This window comes from Cottoperca gobio, chromosome 4 (assembly GCF_900634415.1).
Source record: "Cottoperca gobio chromosome 4, fCotGob3.1, whole genome shotgun sequence".
NCBI lineage: Eukaryota > Metazoa > Chordata > Actinopteri > Perciformes > Bovichtidae > Cottoperca > Cottoperca gobio.
Window position 1 is genome coordinate 63,867 of NC_041358.1, and position 22,555 is coordinate 86,421.

At 42.3% G+C, this 22,555-nt stretch overlaps 1 protein-coding gene across 1 annotated transcript; it reads left to right on the top strand.

Moving 5' to 3' along the window:
• The first annotated feature begins 405 nt into the window (after positions 1-405).
• LOC115007474 (calcium homeostasis endoplasmic reticulum protein-like) lies at positions 406-15,075 on the top strand. Its single transcript, XM_029430366.1, is given in 16 exon segments — positions 406-635; positions 1,235-1,250; positions 1,253-1,276; positions 1,279-1,322; positions 6,852-7,059; positions 7,564-7,724; positions 8,342-8,599; positions 8,778-8,973; positions 9,850-10,091; positions 10,453-10,586; positions 10,906-10,992; positions 13,055-13,207; positions 13,403-13,522; positions 13,617-13,711; positions 13,899-14,084; positions 14,421-15,075. Coding segments are annotated over 16 exon segments (2,085 nt in total). The 5' UTR covers positions 406-512; the 3' UTR covers positions 14,459-15,075.
• The last annotated feature ends 7,480 nt before the right edge of the window (positions 15,076-22,555 follow it).

Here is a 22,555-nt window from a genome sequence, read left to right on the forward strand (position 1 = left end):
ACCAAACTTGTTGCACGTATGAAGGCAACGAGAAGAAGGTACAATACGCAGGACTGTATGTTGGGTTTGCAAAAGATTTCCATGCTTGCTCACAACAAGCCTTTTTTTTTCGCGACTCCTTCTTCAGTCGAACGGCTTCCCTGACCACCGGGGTCCACCACGGTGTTCAAGGGTTACCGCCCCTTGAGGCACCTAAGACTTTGAGACCACAGCTCCTCACCGCAGCTTCAGATAGAGGTTTTGAACATCGCCCACATGTTCAATGCCTCCAACCTCCACAGGGATGTCTGAAAAGCTCCGCCAGAATTGAAATGTGTTTATTGAATGTATACAAGGTACAAAAAACTACATTGACCAAAAGATGAAAATAACCAATAGTTGCCATGGTCCAATTATGAAACGAAGCAAATCTAACGCCATGTTTAAAGAGGGTTATTAGGGCATTCAAACAGATTTGGTGAGAAGATTGTTGAGCATGGTTCAGTATATTTCTTTTTGTAACATGTGTTTGAATGTATCCTAGCCAGCGGAAGCAGCAGAAGGATTTGTTGGCAGCGCTGCAGAAAGTTGTGGTTCCCATCTACTGCACCAGCTTTCTGGCTGTGGAGGAAGAGAAGCAGCAGAAGATTACTAGGGTAAACACAAGGCTGGATTTTGTTTCCATTTTCAACATATAACTCGTAACTCTTTACAGATTGAAGGAGTATTTATAGGCAGTAACATTAGCATTATGTGATACTATTCCTCCCTTTTTATTATAATAAAACATAATAATGTGGAATGGAATTAAGATGTAAAATGTCACAAAGATCACAAATGTACTCAAATTAAGACGTGATCAGAATAATTTTCTATTCTGATCACGTCTTAATTTGAGTTAGTTACATTTGTGGGCTTGCTATTGTCAGTTCATGTGGTAGTGGTATATAGTAGAATGAATACCAACATGTCAGTTGCACATACTGGAGTTTATCTAGTTTTTTTTAAAGGACTATGTCAACCACATGCTGTATATCAGCAAAGAAGTCTGCCGTCTAACTCTAATATTCATTCATAGAAATATATAAATAATTAATTATACAGCCTTGGTGAATAAAGGTTCCTCAGCACATAATTATCTTCATTTATTGAATTATTAGAAAGCTTAAATAATCTGTACCTCTTTTTCGTTAAAAATGGTTTCCCTGAGTCCAAAGTTATTTTTCTCTGATATTCTCATTCCCCTCCTTTCAAGTTGTTGCAACTGTGGGAGAGAATAAGTACTTTGATGATGAGACCATCAGCAGCTCCAGAATCCAGCACTCGGCCTCGGCCAGTACCAAGTGAGTGAAATAAGATTTAATGCTCTTCTGTCCTGCTGGTGCAAAGCCAGTCATAGGGAAAACACTGTTTTTAGTCCATGTTTAGTAACTTCCTGGCACAAAAAGAAACGTTTGCATCAAGATTGATATTTGTATCCAGTGTTTCCACTAGGTTTACTGCTTTGGGGGGGTGCTGACCGTGCGACGGGGGGGGGGGGGGGTGTTTTCAGTCTGTGACGGAAGGTGTGAAGACTGTCTACTGACCCTGACATCAATGGCGAAGGTCGTTCCACCATTTTGGAGCCAGGATAGCAAACAGGCTACTGGTAGCTAGTGACGTGAGCGGAGAAGAAGCGGTGTAGTGTGGGAAAACTTGGGTAGGTTGAAGACCAGTGGGGCTGCTGCATTCGGGACGAGCTCGGATGGCACATGTAGGCAGTCCAGCAAGGAGGGAGTTGCAGTAGTCAAGGAGTGAGATGATAAGAGCCTGGACAAGAACCTCTGTCGCCTTCTGAGTCAGTAGGGGACGTATCCTCCTGATGTTGTACAGAGTGTGTCTGCAGGAGCGGGTTGTTGCAGTGATCTTGGAACTGAAAAACAGTTGGTCGTCCAGTGTCGCACCCAGATTCCTTGCAGTCCGAGTCGGAGAAACAACAGTGGTGCCGATGTGATGGTAAGGTCTTGGACGGGAGAGCCCTTCCCTGGAAGGAAAAGGAGCTTGGTCTTGTCGAATCAAATCAAATCAAATTTATCTGTATAGCCCAATATCACAAATTATACATTTGTCTCAGTGTGCTTTACAGACTGTACAGGTTACAACACCCTCTGTCCTTAGACCCTCGCATCGCACAAGGAAAAACCTCCTAAAGAAACCCCATAATTAAAGGGGGAAAATGGAAGAAACCTCAGGGAGAGCAACTGAGGAGGGATCCCTCTCCCAGGACGGACAGACGTGCAATAGATGTCGTGTGTACAGGATAAACAACATAGTACAAATACAACATTTGACAGAAACTATGTTGTGTTGAAAAAAGAGAAAGTTTGGATGAATCCAGGAAAATGTCAAAAAGGCTTCCCGGTATCCAGCAGGACCAGGCAGCAGGCGCAGCCACGATTCCTGATCCTGACGTAAACTTTATCAGTGGCAACCTGCCACATGAGAGACAGAAACTCCGGGGATGATGCCCCGGATGATGAGTTAGTAACATACATTTACATAAATGCATACAGATAGAGAGGGAGAAGAAGAGAGGGAGGAGAGAGGAAGAGAAGGAAGAGAGCAGGGAGGTGTCCCCCGGCAGTCTAAGCCTATAGCAGCATAACTAGGGGCTGATCCAGGGCAAACCTGAGCCAGCCCTAACTATAAGCTTTATCAAAAAGGAAAGTTTTAGCCTACTCTTAAATGTGGAGAGTGTGTCTGCCTCCCGAACACAAACTGGAAGCTGGTTCCACTGGAGAGGAGCTTGATAGCTGAAGGCTCTGGCTCCCATTGTACTCTTAGAGACTCTAGGAACCACAAGTAACCCTGCAGTCTGGGAGCGTAATCTAGTTTATAAGGTACTATGAGATCTTTAAGATATGCTGGAGCCTGACCATTAATTGCTTTGTAAGTCAGGAGATTTTGAATTCTATTCTGTATTTTACCGGGAGCCAGTGCAGAGCAGCTAATACAGGAGTAATATGATCCCGTTTCCTTGTTCTTGTCAATACACGTGCCGCTGCATTTTGGATCAACTGAAGAGTCTTAAGCAACTTTTTGGGACAACCTGATAACAATGAGTTGCAGTAATACAGCCTTGAAGTAACAAATGCATGGACTAGTTTTTCTGCATCATTTTGAGACAGGATGTGTCTTATTTTTGCAATGTTACGTAGATGAAAGAAGGCAGTCCTTGAGATTTGTTTTATGTGGGAGTTAAACGACAGATCTTGATCAAAGATGACGCCAAGATTCCTTACAGTGGTGCTGGAGGCCAAATTAATGCCATCCAGAGCTTCTATGTCATTAGAAAATGCGTTTCGGAGGCGTTTAGGGCCAAGTATAATAACTTCAGTTTTGTCTGTGTTTAACATCAAAAGTTGCTAGACATCCAAGTTTTTATATCCTTAAGGCATGCTTGAAGTTTAGCCAATTGATTGGTTTCATCTGGTTTAATTGATAGATATAATTGGGTATCATCCGCATAACAATGAAAGTTTATAGAGTGGTTCCTTATAATATTGCCCAAAGGAAGCATATATAAGGTGAATAGAATCGGTCCAAGTACAGAACCCTGCGGAACTCCAAGACTGACTTTGGCTGACATGGAGGATTTATCGTTAACAAGTACAAGTTGAGATCGCTCAGATAAATAGGACTTGAACCAGCTTAGTGCGGTTCCTTTTATGCCAACACAATGTTCCAGTCTCTGTAGTAGAATGTCATGATCAACAGTGTCAAAAGCAGCACTGAGGTCTAACAAGACGAGAACAGAGACAAGTCCTTTGTCTGATGCCAATAGAAGGTCATTGGTAACTTTCACCAGTGCCGTCTCTGTGCCATGATGAACTCTATATCCAGATTGAAAAACCTCAAATAGATTATTATGTAAAAAATCACATAGTCATTACCAATTGAGGTCAGGAGGAGATTAATTTTGTCTCTAATAATTATAATTTTATCGTTAAAGAAGCTCATGAAGTCGTCACTACTGAGAGATATAGGAATAGAAGGCTCTGTAGAGCTGTGACTCTCTATCAGCCTGGCTACAGTGCTGAAAAGAAACCTGGGGTTGTTCTTATTTTCTTCTATTAAGGAAGAGTAATAAGCTGCTCTGGCATTACGGAGAGCCTTCTTATACGTTTTAAGATGATCTAACCAGACTAAACGAGATTCTTCCAATTTAGTGGAACGCCATTTACTTTCAAGATCTCTCGACTTTTGTTTTAGTTTGCGGATTTGTAAATTAAGCCACGGAGCTTTCTTTTTCTGTTTTATGATCTTCTTCTTTAGAGGAGCAACAGAGTCGAGTGTTATTCTTTTGATCAATGTTTGATTTGATTTGACTTTGAGATAAACATCGAGCGTAGGATATTTTGCCTACTGGCTTGTAGTCCAGTAACAGGACTTCAAAAGTTATTAAAAAATGGTCTGATAAAAGAGGATTATGTGGACACACTGATAAACTTTCAATTCCAACACCATATCCCAGAACAAGGTCCAGAGTGTGGTTTAAACAGTGAGTTGGTTCATGTACATTTTGACTGAACCCAATTGAATCTAATATTGAGATAAATGCATTATTAAGGCTGTCACTATCAACATCCACATGAATATTAAAGTCACCTACAATAATTACTTTATCTGTTTTAAGGACTAAACTTGATAAAAATTCTGAGAATTCAGATAGAAATTCAGAATCCGGACCAGGAGTGCGGTACACAGTAACAAATAAAACTGGCTTTATTGCTTTCCATGTTGGGTTTGAGAGCGTAAGAACAAGGCTTTCAAAAGAGTTATAGTTTAGTTTAGGCTTAGGATTGATCAAGAGGTGTGAGTCAAATATGGCCGCAACTCCACCTCCTCGGCCAGTACCTGACATGCGGCTAAACATGTCATCATTCAAAAGATTTGGACCAGAGAAAACTACGGAGTCCGACATTGTTTTGGCAAATGTACACACCGACTCCACATTAACTTTAGTACACTCCGATTGACGCAATCGCGTGCCATTTCCGCCGACGTGAATAACAATCTTACTGTATTTACGTTTAGCCTTAGCCAGCAGTTTCAAATGTGCTTCTATGTCGCCCGCTCTGGCCCCCGGAATGCACGTGACTGTCGTCGCTGGTGTCTCAAAATGAACGTATCTCAAAATTGAGCTACCGATAACCAGAGTTGGCTTCTCAGCTGGTGTGTCACTGAGTGGGGAGAATCTGTTAGAAACAGCAAGCGGTTGGTGGTGAACACTTCTGATAACACTTCTTTCGGACAGTCACCCAGTCTCCCGGCTGCTCGGGTCCCGCCGGGGGACAGCTAACAGGAGATGCCACTGGTCGGCCCGCACCGGCTATAGGGGGCTTGCTAACAGCTACACTTGCTAACCGCTGACTAACCATGGTGCGGAGCCGCTCATCTAGCCCTCTAAAACTCGCCTCCAACCCTGCGTATAAACTACATTTAATACACGTACCATTATCACTAAAGAAGGCAGAGCAATAGCTAAACATGAGCACACCGAGCAGGAGAGAGCAGAAGAGGGAGATGCCATCGCTAGCTGCCGAGCTGCAGCAGCTAACGTTAGCAGAGCCGAACGGAGCATAAAGAATTGAGGATTTAGCGAGAGTCGCTAAGAGAAGGAGGATAAGGAGAGAGTTGTAAGTGCTTAGGAAGTACAAATGTAGGTTTAGATAGATGACAGGTAATTAGCCGATGTGATCAAGAATATAACAACATTAACTGGGTCAAGCTGGAGCTGCCGAAGTATGCTACCAGCGGCACAGAAACAACCGGAAATGACACGCTTACCGCATATCACAGCCTTCAGGGTAGTGAGATCTTGTCAAGGTAGAGTTTCAAGTCATATGCAGCCATCCACCGAGAGATATCAGCCAGACAGATCTGGGAAAAGACAGAATCTGTTGAGTGTCATCTGCGTAGCTGTGGTAGGAGAAGCCATGAGAGTGAATGACAGCCAATTGAGTTGGTGTACAGAGGGTCCGACAGAGCCCCTCTCCAAGTTACCCTATAGTTGAGGTCCTTTAGGTAGGATTTGATTAGGGAGAGAGCAGAGCCTGAGACTCCCAGTTCTTGGAGGGTGTAGAGGAGGATCAGAACGGTCCAGAAGGATGACAACAGAGAAGAAGGAGGTGGGGGACTGGGAGGAGGGTGGAGAAGATGGAGAAGAGTTTTCTGGGGTTGGAGAAAGAGGATTACATTTTTTGTTGGAGGAAAGTGCTTTCTGCCTCTGAAATAGAGAAAGAGGAGAGACGAGTTTGAAAGGCAAGGAGGTTGTCAGTGTGTTTTGATTTCAGTCATTTACTTTCAGCTCCCCGTAGGATGGTTCTGTTAGCACGCACAGAGTCATCCAACCAGGGAGCTGGAGGGGACTGGCGAACCTGTTGTAAGGTGAGAGGACAGAGAGAATCCATATTGGAACTCTTTTATGACATTCATTTTAGTGATGATTGGATCTTCAAGGCTTTAAAAGTGTCTATGAATGTCAACTGGGTTATGCAGAATGCAAAATGTTTCCTCAGAAAAAAAAGTGCCAGAGTTTCATTCCGTTGCGCTCCAACAGCAATACACCTATTAAAAAAACATTGTCTGTTTGTCTCAGTCTGTGACTGTACCACTGCTGTAAACCGCTGCATTCAGTCTCTCTTCCATGTTGTGCAAGCTGTGCCTTGTTGGTGCCAACGATTACAGGTTTACCAAAATTACAAAAATGTGCTGATAATGTACATTTATGTGCACGTGGACATTTTTGCTTAAAAAAACGTAGTGGTTTTCATTCACTGATAAACCTGTAATAATTTTAGATAATCTCAATCCCTTGCCATCTCTCTCAGGCGTCTCTGATAACAGAGTATGCTGCGGTGGTGCAACCGATCCAACTGGCCTTCCAACAGCAGATCCAGGCTTTGAAGGGCCAGCACGAAGAGTTTGTTGCCAGCCTAAAGCAGCAGCAGCAGCAGCACCAGCCACAACCTGCCTCTGTAGCACAGCTAGCTACCCCTGCTGAGCCTGAAAAGGCCCTACCTATGACTACAAAAGCAGGTAAGAAGACACAAACTTAACACAACCAAAGGCCCAGCCTGATCCATGAAGCCAGATTTATTGTTCACACGACAGAAAAACCAGAATACTGTCACATAAGCATGGAAGATTATTAAAAACGGGATTAAGAACTATCTGACCACTAATTGCACATGTCCTGTTACTGAAAACAGTTAGTTTCATTGTTTTATGTAAGTCGCTGTTTGTTTTATTGCTGTTTGTTTAATGTGAAATGTGTATGCTGTTTCTTTCAACTTCTTACTGTTTTGCTTGAAGTTTGTTGCTTGCTCTTTTATGCGAAACTTTTTATGCTGTTGTCTTGATCACAACTCCCTTGAAAAAAACATTCTGAATCGCAATGGGAAATACTCCTGGTTAAATAGAATAAAAAGAAAGCATTCTTCTTCAATAAAACTTCTGCTGTGTAAGTTTATGATCTGCTCCACAATGGGCAAGTACATGTATGTTTCTGCTGTAATGTGTCAGTGTGTGTGTTGTGTGAAGGGGATGTGAAGCCGCCCATGACGGGCCCTCCACCAGGGGAGTTTGATGGTGCTTCTTCCAGGCCACAGGACCCCAGCAACCCCAGTGCACCCTCAGATATCCCCTCTAACAAGGCTGCGTGGTATGACCAGCACATGGGCCCCTGGAACCCCAACCAGCCGGTAAAGGCGTGTGTGTGTGTGTGTGTGTGTGTGTGTGTGTGTGTGTGTGTGTGTGTGTGCGTGTGCGTGTGCGCGTGTGTGCGGCGCGTGCGTGCGCGTGTTAGTTATACTGTAAGAGCAAAGAATGATGGACATCCCAACATAAATAAACATTGCAAAGATAGTGATCCAGTTCTTATTAGATAGCCTAGAAGTTTCAAATCAGCCAGGTCGAGAGCCAGTATACCATGTGCCCTGCCCCCTGTGTTTACAGCATGCTCTAGCTACCCCCTACCCTTGAAGAATGGGGTAGACATATTTGCTCCCGGATAGAAGTCGACTGGGGGGTTTCTTGACTGATGATTCAAATCATCAGCATTTAGGGAGCCGCCCCAATCCCTGTCCCCTTTGTGAGCAGCGGACTCCCCATCAGTGGTGAGTCCAGGCCCCAGCAGTGGTTCTGTCCCCGCTACTTGTATTTGCAGCAGGCTCGAGCCACAGCTGCATCCCAGTCCCACCCCCTTGTCTAAGGTCGTGCCCAGCCTTCACAATTCCCACTTTCCAGGTTTGTGCAGTGTATGTGTGACCTCAGGCTACATGGAATGCTCAGACTCTTTCTTACTCTTGTCCGTCTCCAGCCTCCTTTTGACCCAAACCAGCCCCCCCCCCCCTGCCCTCCCTGGAACAGCCATGAGGGGATGTGGAACGAGCAGAGGGACCCAGGAAACTGGAGCGGAGGTCCACCCAGAGAAGGAGGCCCCTGGAGTGGTCCAGGTGGGTCTGACCCAGGCCCTCCATCTTGGAACTCATATGAGCAGCAGCCGCCGCCATGGGGGAACCAGCCTGAACAGCCTCCATGGGGCCAGAGGGAATCCCCATTTCCTCCACGCATGCAGGCATGTAGAAGATGATCATTGTGGTTGAAATGCCTTTGCTGTTATTTCTTTTACCAGTTCTTTTGCATTGTATTCTCTACATTTTCAATCTGTAATTACACTATATCCTAGTCTGATGGTTAAGATTTTGCTGCTCATTTACATGAATCACTGTATCCACTGTGTCCAAATTTTACAGAGACCTCCCCATTTCAGAGGGCCCTTCCCTCCGCACCAGCAACCACCTCCTTTCAACCAGCCCCCACCACCACCACACAGTTTCGGACGCTTTCCGCCACGCTTTATGCAGGACGACTTTCCTCCCAGACACCACTATGACAGGCCGCCGTACACCCCACACCGCTTTGACTACGCTCAAGGAGATTATCCCGGGGGTGAGTGTAGAGGAATGAAGCCAAACAAGAAACCCAGCCTAATGTTGCCAACTCTTTTCCAATGAAAGTAGCTAGCAGCACCAGTTCCAAAAGGTGCTAAATCTAGCGAGAAAGTTGCCAAATTTGCAACACTGACAACTCTTCTGGCCTCCCTCCAAAGCCACTTCACCAAAACTATTATTAATAATGTAAACGTATCAAAACAAACGCACACATTGACCACTGTTAGTACTTTATTACAGTTCTGCGACAGCTTTAAAAGCATCTGTAAAGTCCCCTGTTTTTTAACCTGTAATAAGGGATATCACAACAACTAATACTTAGGTATCAAGTCGATAATACATTGTGAATTACTGTGTTAAAATCTGCTGGAGGAGAGCCAGTTAACATTGGAACAACAAACAATGGAGCGAAAAGCTAAAATTAACAGAGCAAGGTTCCATTGAGTTGAATTGTGATGTGTTTATGTACTATTCCATAAAAATGAATATTGGGCAACGGTAAATTATGTGTCATAATGTGTTCAAATGTAATCTTGTGAAATGTAGTTTTTGGCAAGAAACTTGAATAAATATAGTTGTTTGAAGGAAACGTTTAAAGAGCAATATAAAATAGATATTAGAGTGGGACTTTACCTGTTTAACTTCCTAACAAAAAACAGTAAGCAAATGGTAATAAAGCAGTTTATGTTGAAGTAAATGGGACTGATTAATAATGTTTTATTTTTTACTGTTTTACCGAATTGGTATCCAGAATCGTGGAATTTCACTGTTGTTGGTATCGACTTCTCAATTTCTGGTATTAGGACATTCCTACCTGTAATTGTATTTATTTGCTTTTCTTGGTGTATTTTAACAATATCCACCCCTCTTGTAGACATGCCAGGTCCTCCTCCCCACCACCACCCCAATCAGAGGCTCCCTCCTCCAGGTATGGGGGCCGAACATCCTCCCTGGGGTGGAGGCCAGCACCCGGATTTTGGCCCACCCCCACATGGCTTCAATGGCCATTCACCCCACATGCGTCATCGGCAGCATCCAGTGCAAGATGACCCCAGTCTGGTGCCTAACGTACCCTACTTTGACCTGCCAGCTGGTCTCATGGCTCCACTGGTCAAAGTAAGACACCTGCATCTTAATTAGGGACAAAGGCATGACATTAAATTAGAGTGTTATCAGCTGACAAATTAACTTTATGAGTTTATGAGCCATCATTGATTACTGCCAGAGAAGAATAGAAAAATAGTAGAGACTAATACAGCAATGACACAGTGGCTTATATAATAGACAGGATCCAAGACTGTGGAAGTAATTTACAGAACACTTTTTAAGACTTGGGAAACAGACGAGTAGAAATTTGCAAATAGATAATAATAATAGAAAAGACCAATATCCAATACCAGTACAGTTATGTATTGGCTCATTAGAATAATTTACCTACAAAATTCTCATGATCATCCTTGTAATGTCTATTGCTCAGCTTGAGGACAGTGATTATAAACCTCTGGACCCTAAAGACATCCGGCTGCCCCCTCCCATGCCACCTAGTGATCGCCTGCTAGCTGCTGTGGAAGCTTTCTACAGCCCTCCATCCCATGATCGGCCTAGGAACAGGTACACTCTCACTTTGACCATTGTCTCTTGTCCTCTTCAAGTATAGCAAAATTATAAGAACATTTTTTAATGACAGATTTGATCCAACATACAATGTTTTTATTAATTATGCTCAATTAGAATTAGGCTCTTTTTTAGCTTTGTGTTTTTTTTTTTGTTTAAGGATTTAAATATTAGTTTGAAAAATGTACAAACAACAATGTGTCAGTTGCTACATAGGGAGCACCATAACATCTTCACATTATTTTCACTGCTAGTTTCTTGTAGAAATTGCTGTAGGTCATAGTCTACAGCTGGCTGTTGTTTGTCCCTCTACTAGTGAAGGCTGGGAGCAGAACGGCCTATACGAATTCTTCAGGGCCAAGATGAGAGCCAGGAGGAAAAAGGGACATGAGAAACGTAACAGGTGAGCTTCTTCTTCATTTAGTGTTTTCTGTCTTCATGTTTCACAGACTTTAGCTTGGCACAAGTGCTTCGATATTGCTGCTTGCAGCTTTCTTGAGAACCGCTCATCCAAACAACTTTCCACTCGACACCACACTCCCTTTGGTCCTGAGCAATACACCTGCCATGACATAGTTGCATCCCCTAGTAATGACTGCGTCATTTGGGTGAAAAAGCTAACCCGAACATCAACGGAGAGCGAGCTGTACCCAGCATGCCGTTCGGCAGTGTAACCGTTGATATTTTAGCAGGAAATTACCTTTTTTTTTTAAGAAGAACCTTACTCTGATTGGAGAATTTTTGTCCTTTTATGTTGCTAGCTTCATGGTCTGCCTAAGAAATCAAGTCGGTTAATAATTAACCTGTAAAGCAAAATTCAAAGCCTGCACAAATGTTCTTGTTGCACTGATTTCTGATGAGCTTACACAAAACAGGGCAGTGAATAAATGACAGTTAAGGCTAAGTGTTCAAGTAGCGCATTTTATTTTTGAGGAGAGAGCGTAATACGGCCACCTAGAGAAAAAGCATTATACCTAGCGTCCTTTTTCAGAACACTCTTGACTTGCGGCGGCTAGTTGTTGCTAAGTGCTTCTCGTTGAAAATCTCGGAACTTTTCAGAAAGGTGTTGGTCATGCGTTCCCCAGCGCTTTTCTGATGGAGTAAAACGCTATATGAAAACTCAGCCTTTGATGTCTTTAGTGGTTGCTGTCTGATCAATTGATGTTGAAAATCAACATCAATTCATAAATTACATTTGAGAACTACCGTAATTTTCGGACTATAAGACGCACCTGAATATAAGCCGCAGAAGCTAAATTGACTGATGTGTACATATATAAGCAGCACTGGACTATAAGCCGCAGGTTTTTTAATATTTAATTACCATATGTAAGGGTTCGTGCACAGAGGGGATTCATTAATCCTCATCTTCGTCTTCTTCCTGCGTACTAAAACCACCAAAGTCCTCATCTTCAGTGTCGGAAACGAACAGGCTCAGGGTGGCTTCGTCAGCCACTCTCCTCTCTCTTTTGATGTCCCTCTCAAAACCAACAAACTCCTCTTCGTCACTGTCGGAATCGAACAGCCTCTGAAAGGCCTCAGCTGTGGCGGCGTCCTCCTCTTCATCACCCAGCATTCCAGCCTTTCGGAACCCGTTGGTGATCGTGGATGTTTTAACACTCCTCCACGCTGTCAGGATCCACTCGCAAACTTAAGCGAAAGTTGCTTTTCGCATGCGACCAGTTTTGGTGAATGAATCAAACGTTTTTTTTCCATAATGAGGTTGTCTCACAAACTGTCTCGCTCTCGTAATGTCAGTCTGTCTCTCGTACCACTCGCGGTTCCACTTTTACTTTTGCGTGCTCTTTTCCAGCATCCGGTGGACTATAACCTGTAAAATCCATAGATTTAGGAATTCCCCTAGTGGCCGTTAGCTGTAAAAAATCCATAGATTAGCCGCACCGTTATATAAGCCGCAGGGTCGAAAAATGGGGAAAAAGTCACGGCTTATAGTCCGGAAATTACGGTAGACCAAAAACTGTGTGCAGTTGTGCAACCTGATCATATGGAGGGTGTAAGTGGAGGCTTCCTTCATCCTAATCATGACTGGTAAATTGATCAAAGTCACCTGCGGCGGGTGCTAATTTCCAACCCTGTCGGCTGTGTAACAGTTAATAGGGATCCCCTCTGTAGTGTTACACACTGTACAATACGCACTACTAATAAATATGTCCCGTAGATTTTAAGAGCTCTCACTCAACACTGCTCTCTCTTTGATCCTCAGCAAAACACCTTCCAAGGGCGAAGTCGATCGGATGAACGGTTGTCGAGAAAAGCAAAAGAAAAGCTTTCGATTGCACTGTGTGTTTATTGTTGTCAAAGTTATTTTGGTTACTGATTCCAGAAGGCTTTCATATCCTTTGTGGAGAATATGTATTAAGATGTGTTGGTGAATTAAGGGCCCACCTGACCTACAAGTTTATTATGTACATTTTAACCACCCGCCCTCTATCACGTCCTTCCAGTGGTCATGGAGGTAGTCGCTCCAGGAGTCACTCTCGCAGCAGAGGGCGATCTTCATCTGGCTCCAGCTCTCGCTCCTCAAAGTCCTCCAGGTCCCAGTCACGCTCATCTCGCTCCCACTCCCACAGCCGCTCCCGCTCCTACTCACGATCCAGGTCTGCAAACGCACATATCACACAGACATTTGTTTGACATGCTGATGTGTAAATATATATAACTGTGTACACAAGGAGGGACTAACTATTCTTGCTGTTTGGTAGAAGGCAGTTGTTGGCCAGACAACAAATATTGTTACTGACAAGTGGATATTGTTATCAATTTTTCTTATGGCTGTGCCTTTACCTACCTAGGTCCAGGAGCAGATCCAGGTCATCTCGGAGTCGTTCTCGTTCTCGCTCCAGATCCAGATCCCGTTCACATTCACCTGCCAAAACACGCCGTGGCCCCAAATCCCAGAGCTCTTCCCCTCCGTAAGTTCCCTTTGGTGTTCTTTGAGTAGATGTTTTCATAAAAGACCCTTTTTATGCTTACTGTATTAAAGATCACCTCTCCTGCTCTGTACAGCTCCACATCAGTGTTGGGTGCTCCTCCCTCCAAACTGTCTGCAGATAACAGGCTCGGGGAGGAGAACAAGGGCCATCAACTACTGATGAAGATGGGTAGGCTTTTTCTTTTTTCCTCAAGACATTGAGGAAATTTGTCATGATTTGAGGTGATTGTAATTGAATTCCATCCTGAAATGTACAGGCTGTTTGGGAACTTTATATCAAAGTAAAATGAAACACATGCTGCATACTGATTTCAAGCTTTTCTTCTTTTGTTCTTGTTTTATCCTGTCTTCTGTAGGCTGGAGTGGTTCAGGTGGTTTGGGGGCCAAAGAACAGGGCATCCAGGACCCCATTAAAGGAGGAGACGTCAGGGATAAGTGGGACCAGTATAAAGGTGTTGGGGTGTCACTGGATGACCCTTATGAGAACTATCGCAGGAACAAGAGCTACAACTTTGTTGCACGTATGAAGGCACGAGAAGAAGGTACATACGCAGACTGTTATGTTGGGTTTGCAAAGGATTTCCATGCTGCTCACACAAGACCTTTTTTTTTCTCTGGATTAACATCTAGTTTGAGGTGATTGTAAGATGTTCAAAAACTATGCGTTTACATTTTAGCAAGAGTACACGATAAGTCAAAAATGGTGTTTTATTGTCTCGTAATTGTTAATGAAGCAACAACTGGAATATATTATTGGATTACACCTTGTGTTTATACTTTTGGAATTTATGTAATTTTTATGAAACGCAATTAGATTACCATACTCTTATAGATTGCAATAAATCTTAACTGACTTGTTTTTTTTATTATTGATTCAGTCAATCGGGAACCTCAGGAGGCCCCTTCAACTGACTGATGTCATCAAATATTGTCAAACAACTCCTCATCTTTCCCGTCGTGACCTCCATCAAGGATCTGAATTTTACTGTCAGTTTTCAATGGTTTTTGGATTCTACAATATTGTTTTCATTCTTCTCCCTGGAGTTGCTTGGTTAAAGGGTCAGTTAACCTATATCAAAAAAATAAAACAAAATCTCATTTGGTATCTCCATTATAATGCTTTCAGCTTTATTTGCATAGAATAATGAAAAGAATATATATTTTTGAAGAAATTCCTATTCATAAAAACTCAACAGCTCGTTGATGAAATGATGCCCACTCACTTATCCACATATCTTACTCCTGAATTAATAGTTCTTATGAAAACTGCTCACTGTGGGTGGTCTCATTGGTGGATACCTCAAAACTTCAAATAAAACTGTAGTATATATAGGAGTGATTGGAAACATGTTTGTGTTAACTGACCATTTAAGACAAAAAATAGATTAAGAGCATATAGCGGCTCTTTTCCATTTTGGCTTTTCACTGCTGATTATTGTCATACTTTTTCCAATAATTAGTTCTATGGAGATGTGAGTGTCATTTTGTTGTATTAAAATAAATCCCACAACCCAAAGTTATGAATATGAAATCTGTTGTATTTCTTTCTCCACAAAAACCCTGTAGAGACCTAACCTTAATAAATAGAACTATGACTCACAAATGTGTATTCTTTCATAAGAGTAAATATTAAAGAAAAGTGCGTCGATGAACAGTTCCTCTTCTGACATGCATCAGATAAAATAATTTGTCTTTTTCAGCTGAATTTATGTTTAGCCACCATTAATGAGCCGTAATTTTGGAATGTACATTACTAGTGTCCTAGTTCATATCCACTTGTCATTTATTATCAGTAGTTTCCCACCATTTTCCTCAATTGAAAAAAAGTCAAGATGTGCATCTACTTAAGTATTTTGTGGTATAAACTAGATAGCATAGATTATTAGGTTTAGGTCACAATTTTGACTTTTAGAATGTTGATGTGGTACCTCCATAATTTGGATTCATATCTCATTTCAGAGGGCTTTCACTTTTTTTCTTCTTAAATCACTAAGGTATATGTTCATATTAGTCTTAAGAACATAAGTTTTTTTTTTTTTTACTTGTACATTGTGAGTACGTTACATTACACTACATTTAGCTGTTGCTTTTGTCCAAAGCGACTTACAATAAGTGCAAACATTCATGAGGGTACAAACTCAGAACAGCAAGAATCTTGCAAGTACATTAGCTTCAAATAGGTAAAATCATTTAAGTGCAGAACAATAGCTTCAAATAAGCCAAACCAAGTGCAACATACAGAAACAATAGAATACAAATTCAATCATTAGCTACAAATAAGCCAAACCAATGTAAGTGCAACATACAAAGAACAATTCATTTGTATTTTATTTTTATATTCGTCGAAACAGATGAGTTTTCAATCTGCGACAGAAGGTGTGTAGATTGCTGAGGTCGTTCCACCATTTTGGAGCCAGGATAGCAGAGAGGCGGGTTTTGTTTGAGGTGAATCTGGGTCCCACTGAGGGAGTAGCAACCCGATGCAGAGCGAAGTGAACGCGCTGGGGTGTATGGTTTGACCATGGCCTGGATGTACGAAGGGGCTGATTCATTCACAGCACGGTAGGCCAGCACCAGAGTCTTGAAGCAGATTCGGGCTGCCACTGGTAGCCAGTGAATGGAGCGGTGTAGTGTGAAGTAGGTTGAAGACCAGTCGGGCTGCTGCATTCTGGATGAGCTGTAGCGGTTGCATGGCACCTGTAGGCAGTCCAGCAAGGAGGGAGATGACAAGAACCTGCGTTCCCTTCTGAGTCAGTAGGGGACGTATCCTGATGTTGTACAGAGTGTGTCTGCAGGAGCGGGCTGTTGCAGCGATGCTGGCACTGAAGGACAGTTGGTCGTCCAGTGTCACACCCAGATTCCTTGCAGTCCGAGTCGGAGAAACAACAGTGCCGATGTTGATGGTAAGGTCTTGGATGGGAGAGCCCTTTCCCGGAAGGAAAAGGAGCTCGGACCTGTTAAGGTTGAGTTTCAAGTGATGTGCAGCCATCCACTGAGATATATCAGCCAGACGAGCTGAGATCCATGTCTCCACTTGGGTTTCAGATCTGGGAAAAGACAGCGTCAGTTTAGTGTCATCTGCGTAGCTGTGGTAGGGAGCCAAGTGAGTTGATGTACAGAGAAAAGAGGATGAGACCCAGGACGGAGCCATGAGGAAGCCCAGTGGTGAGTTGACAAAGGGTCCGACAAAGACCCTCTCCAAGTTACCCTGTAGGTGCGGGTGTAGGATTCGAGCAGAGAGAGAGCAGAGCCTGAGACTCCCAGTTCTTGGAGGGTGTAGAGGAGGATCTGGTGTCGAACACAACTGAAAGGTCCAGAAGGATGACAACAGAGTAGAGGGAGGCTCCTCTAGCAGTGTTTTGATTTCCACCATTTATTTTCTTCAACCCGTAGCATGGTTCTGTCAGCACTGAAGTCATCCAACCAGGGAGCTGCTGTGAAGTGAAAATTCAGAGAGAAGGACAGAGGAGTGGTCTGTGGCAGAGTTGGCAAGCATGTGTGAGAAAGAGTCAGATGAAGGAAGGGCTAGGAGGGCAGCTGAGGCAAGAGAGGAGCAAAGGTTATGGCGGACAACCATTTTCAGTCGTTAAGCACAAGAACCTATTCAAAGCAAGTACACTTAACTAGTAAAGGTTTGAGTAGAGGTTTTAATGTAATATAATAAATAGCACCTATTGGGGCGGCTGTGGCTCAGGAGGTAGAGTTGTCGTCCACCAGTTGGAGGGTAAGTGGTTTGATCCCCAGCCTTTAGTCAACATGTTGAGGTGTCCTTGAACCCCAAAATACTCCCAATGGTATGGCTGTGTGTGTGACTCTGTATGAATGTTTGAATGCTGACATGTGTTGTAAAGAGATTTCAGAGATCGCAAAGATTGGAAAAGCAATACATAAATGTAGTCCATTTACCACCTGTCAAACACAGAGTACTATTCAATAAAAAACAGAACACATTTAAAACACAAAGAGAATTAAATAAAAAAGCCATTAAATAAACAAATTGTAATGAAACATAAATAAAATCAGCTAAAGCAATTTTAAGAAAGTGGGTTTTTAGACCAGACAGAGTTTGCAGCCCTGATCTCCTCAGGCAGGTTGTTCCAAAGTCCAAGATTCCTGACTGCATGTTGGGATCCTGACAGTATGGAGATTGAGCTATTGGACTTTCTGCTCCGCTCGCGCATACAGTCACAGGACCGCGCACACATTCACATTTATTTTCTCTTCCACAGACACACACACTGTCACATTTGTGTACATATTCCCTTTTGATTGCTTAGTATTAGATATTGTGTGTTTTGGCACTTATCTTATGCTTTTTGGAATATACATATTGGTTTGTGTAATGTTGTACAAGAGTGAGTATTGCCAACCTCTACTATCAAATAATTCCAAAGTCTTTCAACCTTTACTAGCTATTGATATGGTCATGAGACTACATCATACATATGTTTACTCTGTTAGAGTTGGTGCCCGTAGAGGTGACTTGGTGTCACACTAATTAATATAATTAATTATTATATTAAATATTATTATTATTTTGATAATTATTTATTCCTTCTGATAGCCATTTTAATGTATTTTTGAGCTAATGCACCAACTTTATTTAGTGCCAGTTATTATCAACCCCTATTTATGATTTTATGAATATTAATAGTTTTATTAATATTAATAATAATAAGCTTTATTTGTATAGCACTTTTCATACAAGAATTGCAGCCCAAAGTGCTTCACAGCAAAAACATAACAATTAGTACAGATTACACAGAATAAGAGCATTTACAGTACAATAATCACAGTGTTGATGTAAATGAGTCTAAAGTACCATTATAAAAATAGCAGATAAAATAGTAGAATTAAAATAGTATAAAATAACATTGGAAATTATGCCTAGTTTCCCTATCTGTGCCGTACTACGACCATACTGCCGGAAAATTACATTCATCACACCATTCTTGTAAATGTTTTAAACTATCAGAGCCATATTTTGAAAGCATGAAATCAACAATGGGCCCCTCTGGCCTTTCAACAGGTTTACTCCCTTCGGTTAAAGCCAGTTTCTCTCCAATACACATTTATCAGAGAAACTTCCTCTTTTTCCGGTCTATTTGACTCAGGTTTTTCAAAAATACACACTCTGAAAGTTACATTTACACATTCAATGTTAAACCAGGTATAGCAAACATTTATGAAATCATTTAAATGAGTTTAAAGTAGCACCATTAAACGGCTAAGATAAAATTATATAAAAGATCACCATTAAAAGGCTAAAGTAAAGAGATATAAAATATCACTATTAAAAGGTTAAAGTAAAAAGATATGTTTTTAGCTTACTTTTGAAAATATTGAGCGAACTTGCCTCCCTAATGTCTGCATGTAAAGTGTTCCATAGCTTTGATGCATAATTGCAAAAGGCTGCATCCCCAATTATCTTTTGGATGTTTCTGGGAACATTTCATAAACCAGTAGTGGATGATGGTAATGTTCTTGGGGGCACATAGTTTATTAGAGAGTTGGCAGTGTAACTTGGTATTTACTAAGTATTATTAATATTTGTTAATATCCAGACATGCTCAGAACACCAACACAATGGTGACTCTGGCGTGAGGCGCACCAGTGTTCCAACATGTATGTATCTAGGCCTTGGGATGACCAGGACCGACGCATCTGAGGATCTCAGTTTTGAATTTGAGCGCCTCAACACTTTATAACTGCTCTAAACAATGCACAATTTGTGGGGTGTTGTCGTAGTAGTATGCGTTGTTGCTGTTGAGTTGTTGGTGTTGCGTTTGTATTGGATCATTATGGAGCCAGCCAACTAGCGAAACCATTTTTATGCACGCCAGCATCATCTGTTCCTTGTGCGCAAGTAAAGAAACCAGATCTAAATCTGTTGAAAGAATAATGTACATCCCACATAAAGTGTACAGCTCGTAGAGCAGGCGTTCCCTCAATTAATGGCTTGCCACAGAAGCCCGGGGTCCGAATCCGACCAGTGTCCATCTGTTGCGTTTCATTTTCCTTATCTCTATCCAATATTAAACTGCACTATCATTTAAAGCCTAACAAGCCCACATTTTTCCCCCAGCACTCTCTTCTCAATAACACATACACATACACACAATCATCAATCTTTATTTTTAAATAGAACATGATATTCAGTCTTAGATGTGTGCGTCAAAGAATTTTCAAGGCAAAGATACTTTAAATCCACTGTAGCCTTGCACTTCGCCAGTAGAGGTCACTGTACCTGAAGCTTTGTGTGTGGTGTGAGGTTGTGGATTTAGGTAAGTTGGCGTACACTGTACATTTTTCATCCATGTAGAGACTTCTTTGTTAGAAACACTAGTTTAGCAGGTTGTTGCCACCTCTATATGTGTTTTACATCACTTCTTATTAGATCAGTTAGTGAGGGCTTTTTTTGTGTTTTGTTTGCAAGGACAGTAGTAGCCAGGCCTTGTTTTGTTATATTTATTTTGTTTGGCTCAACCATTTGGTCCCTTCCTCACCCTTACTTTTGAGAGTTAATTGGAACCAGTTCATTTTTGCAATAAACAATTATACATGTTCACTCCTACTCGCTCAATCATTGGTTGTTGTGTTATTGTCCCCCTCTTCCCCTAGCTTGGGGACGTAACAAGTGTTAAATAAATGCAACGGTAAGAAGTTTGAGATTCAAACTTTAATCGGTGTCATAGACTGCAGCCAATCAGAAACGGGTAAGACATTCAAACTTTAATTGGTGTTAAACACAGCCTCAAAAATGTGGAACAATTTGCATTCTTAAGTGTTCCAACGGAAAACGAGCAGCCAACAAAGGAACAAGTCTGACAATGGAACCCCGTGTTTAAAAAAAAAAAAAAAATCATATAAAGCGTCAAAGCACAACTCACTTTTCACATTGAACAGGTGCTCTTTAATTTAATAAACTAAACGCTTTCACATTCTCTCCTCCGCTCTGTTTGCTCCACGCAGGTACGCACGCACGCACGCACGCAGCTAACCCTAACCCTAACCCTTTTTTTTTTCAAGCAGCACATTATTGCTCAGCAAAATAAAAATAAATAAAAGCCAAAAAACACAAAGTTGTCTGACCACGGGTCAGAATCAATTCAGAATTTGGTTTATTGCCAAGTAAATTTACAAATACAAGGACTTTGCCTCACTCGTTTTTCAAATCTCAGATTTAACAACATAGCAGAGCCTATAATATAGGGGGGAACCTTTTTCCTATGAAGGGCCATTTCAGTTTTTACAAAATCCTTCGAGGGCCATACTAATTATTGAACTCATAACCTTTAAGACACTCAGTTAATTTCACTTTTACATCCATGTATCTTTCTGTTTTATCTTTGCATGTTTTTATGTTACGCTGTTGGGCACCCAAACTCGGCCGAAGAGCGTTAACTTTATCCAAATGCACTCGTCCTTTCAGCTCGTCCAGTTTGCCATGTTTTGTGCTGTAATGACGCTCAAGAGCCTTTTACATCACCACACAAACTAGGCACACTGGCCTTTTACCTCCACAAAGAAATCATTGTTTGACAGTCGCCATTTTTTTTAAATGACGTTACCACGTGATGACATGTTCCGCTCGTGTTGTGTTCAAGGACCCTGATCTCCACCAGGAAAAACAATCAGTCGCCCGTTTTATTCCATTACTGACTAGACAGCAAATCCCCTCTGCAAACTTCACAACAGTCAGTGAATCAGTGGATTTCTACAATAGAACACTGAGCAATATCCTGGATCTCCCAACACCGGTGAAAACTCGGACAGTCACCTTCTCATGCTCAGCCCCCTGGTTCACTTCAGAGCTACGGAACATGAAGACAGCTGGGCGTGTACTGCAGAGGCGTTTCACAAAATATGGACTCAGTCTTCTGAACACCAAAAAACCTACTCAGAGTCACTCAGAAACGCACGGACACAGTTCTACTCCAATATCATCAATAAAAACCCTGGAAACTCCAAGCATACTCCATAAATCATCTCCTCAGGCCACAAACTATTTCATACACCAATACCCTGTGGTATTGGTGTATGAATACTCTTCTTCTGTAAGAGCAGTGAAATGGCTTTATTACCTTCTTCAAAACTAAAGTCTACACTACACCATCCGCTCTTTTCTCTCCAGCTCCTCCGCTCAGTCTGTCCCTGCTGTCAACCCACAGCCTGGGATTTTCCCGGCTCTTCGTGTCTTCTTGGAGATCTCTCAGCAAGAGGTTGAGGACGTCATCCGCAGGATGAAACCTTCCACCTGCGCCCTGGACCCTTTTCCCACAGCCCTGGTAAAATCCAACATTTGTGCTCTAAGCCCCCTGATCAGACCACTTCTCAAAAAACCCACCTTAGACCCGGATGTCCTCACCAACTACAGGCCCATCTCCAACCTGCCATTTTTATCAAAAGTATTGGAAAAAGTTGTTGCAGCCCAGCTTCAGGACCATCTCAAAACCTACTGCCTCTTTGAGAAATTCCAGTCTGGATTCCGTTCCGCCCACAGCACCGAAACAGCTCTGGTCAAGGTCACAAACAACCTGCTGATGGCGGCTGACGCTGGTTCCCCATCTCTACTCATCCTCCTGGATCTGACTGCAGCGTTCGACACGGTCGATCATCAGATCCTCCTTCAGCGCCTCCACTACACCATTGGACTCTCTGATTCCGCCCTGAGCTGGTTCCAGTCCTACCTCTCTGGAAGAACAGAATATGTATCCTTGGGAAGTGCAAGTTCCCAGATACACCCAGTAACCTGTGGTGTCCCTGAAGGGTCGGTTCTCGCCCCCACTCTGTTCACCCTCTACACTCTGCCCCTTGGCCGTGTCATCAGCCAGCATGGAATACCATATATATATATATATATATATATATATATATATATATATATATATAAAAACCAACCCGATGCCACATGCAGCCCCATTGTCGACATCTTCATCATCATCACTATCATCATTGAACACCTGCCTTGAGGAGATAAAGGCTTGGATGAAAGAGAATTTCCTTCTACTAA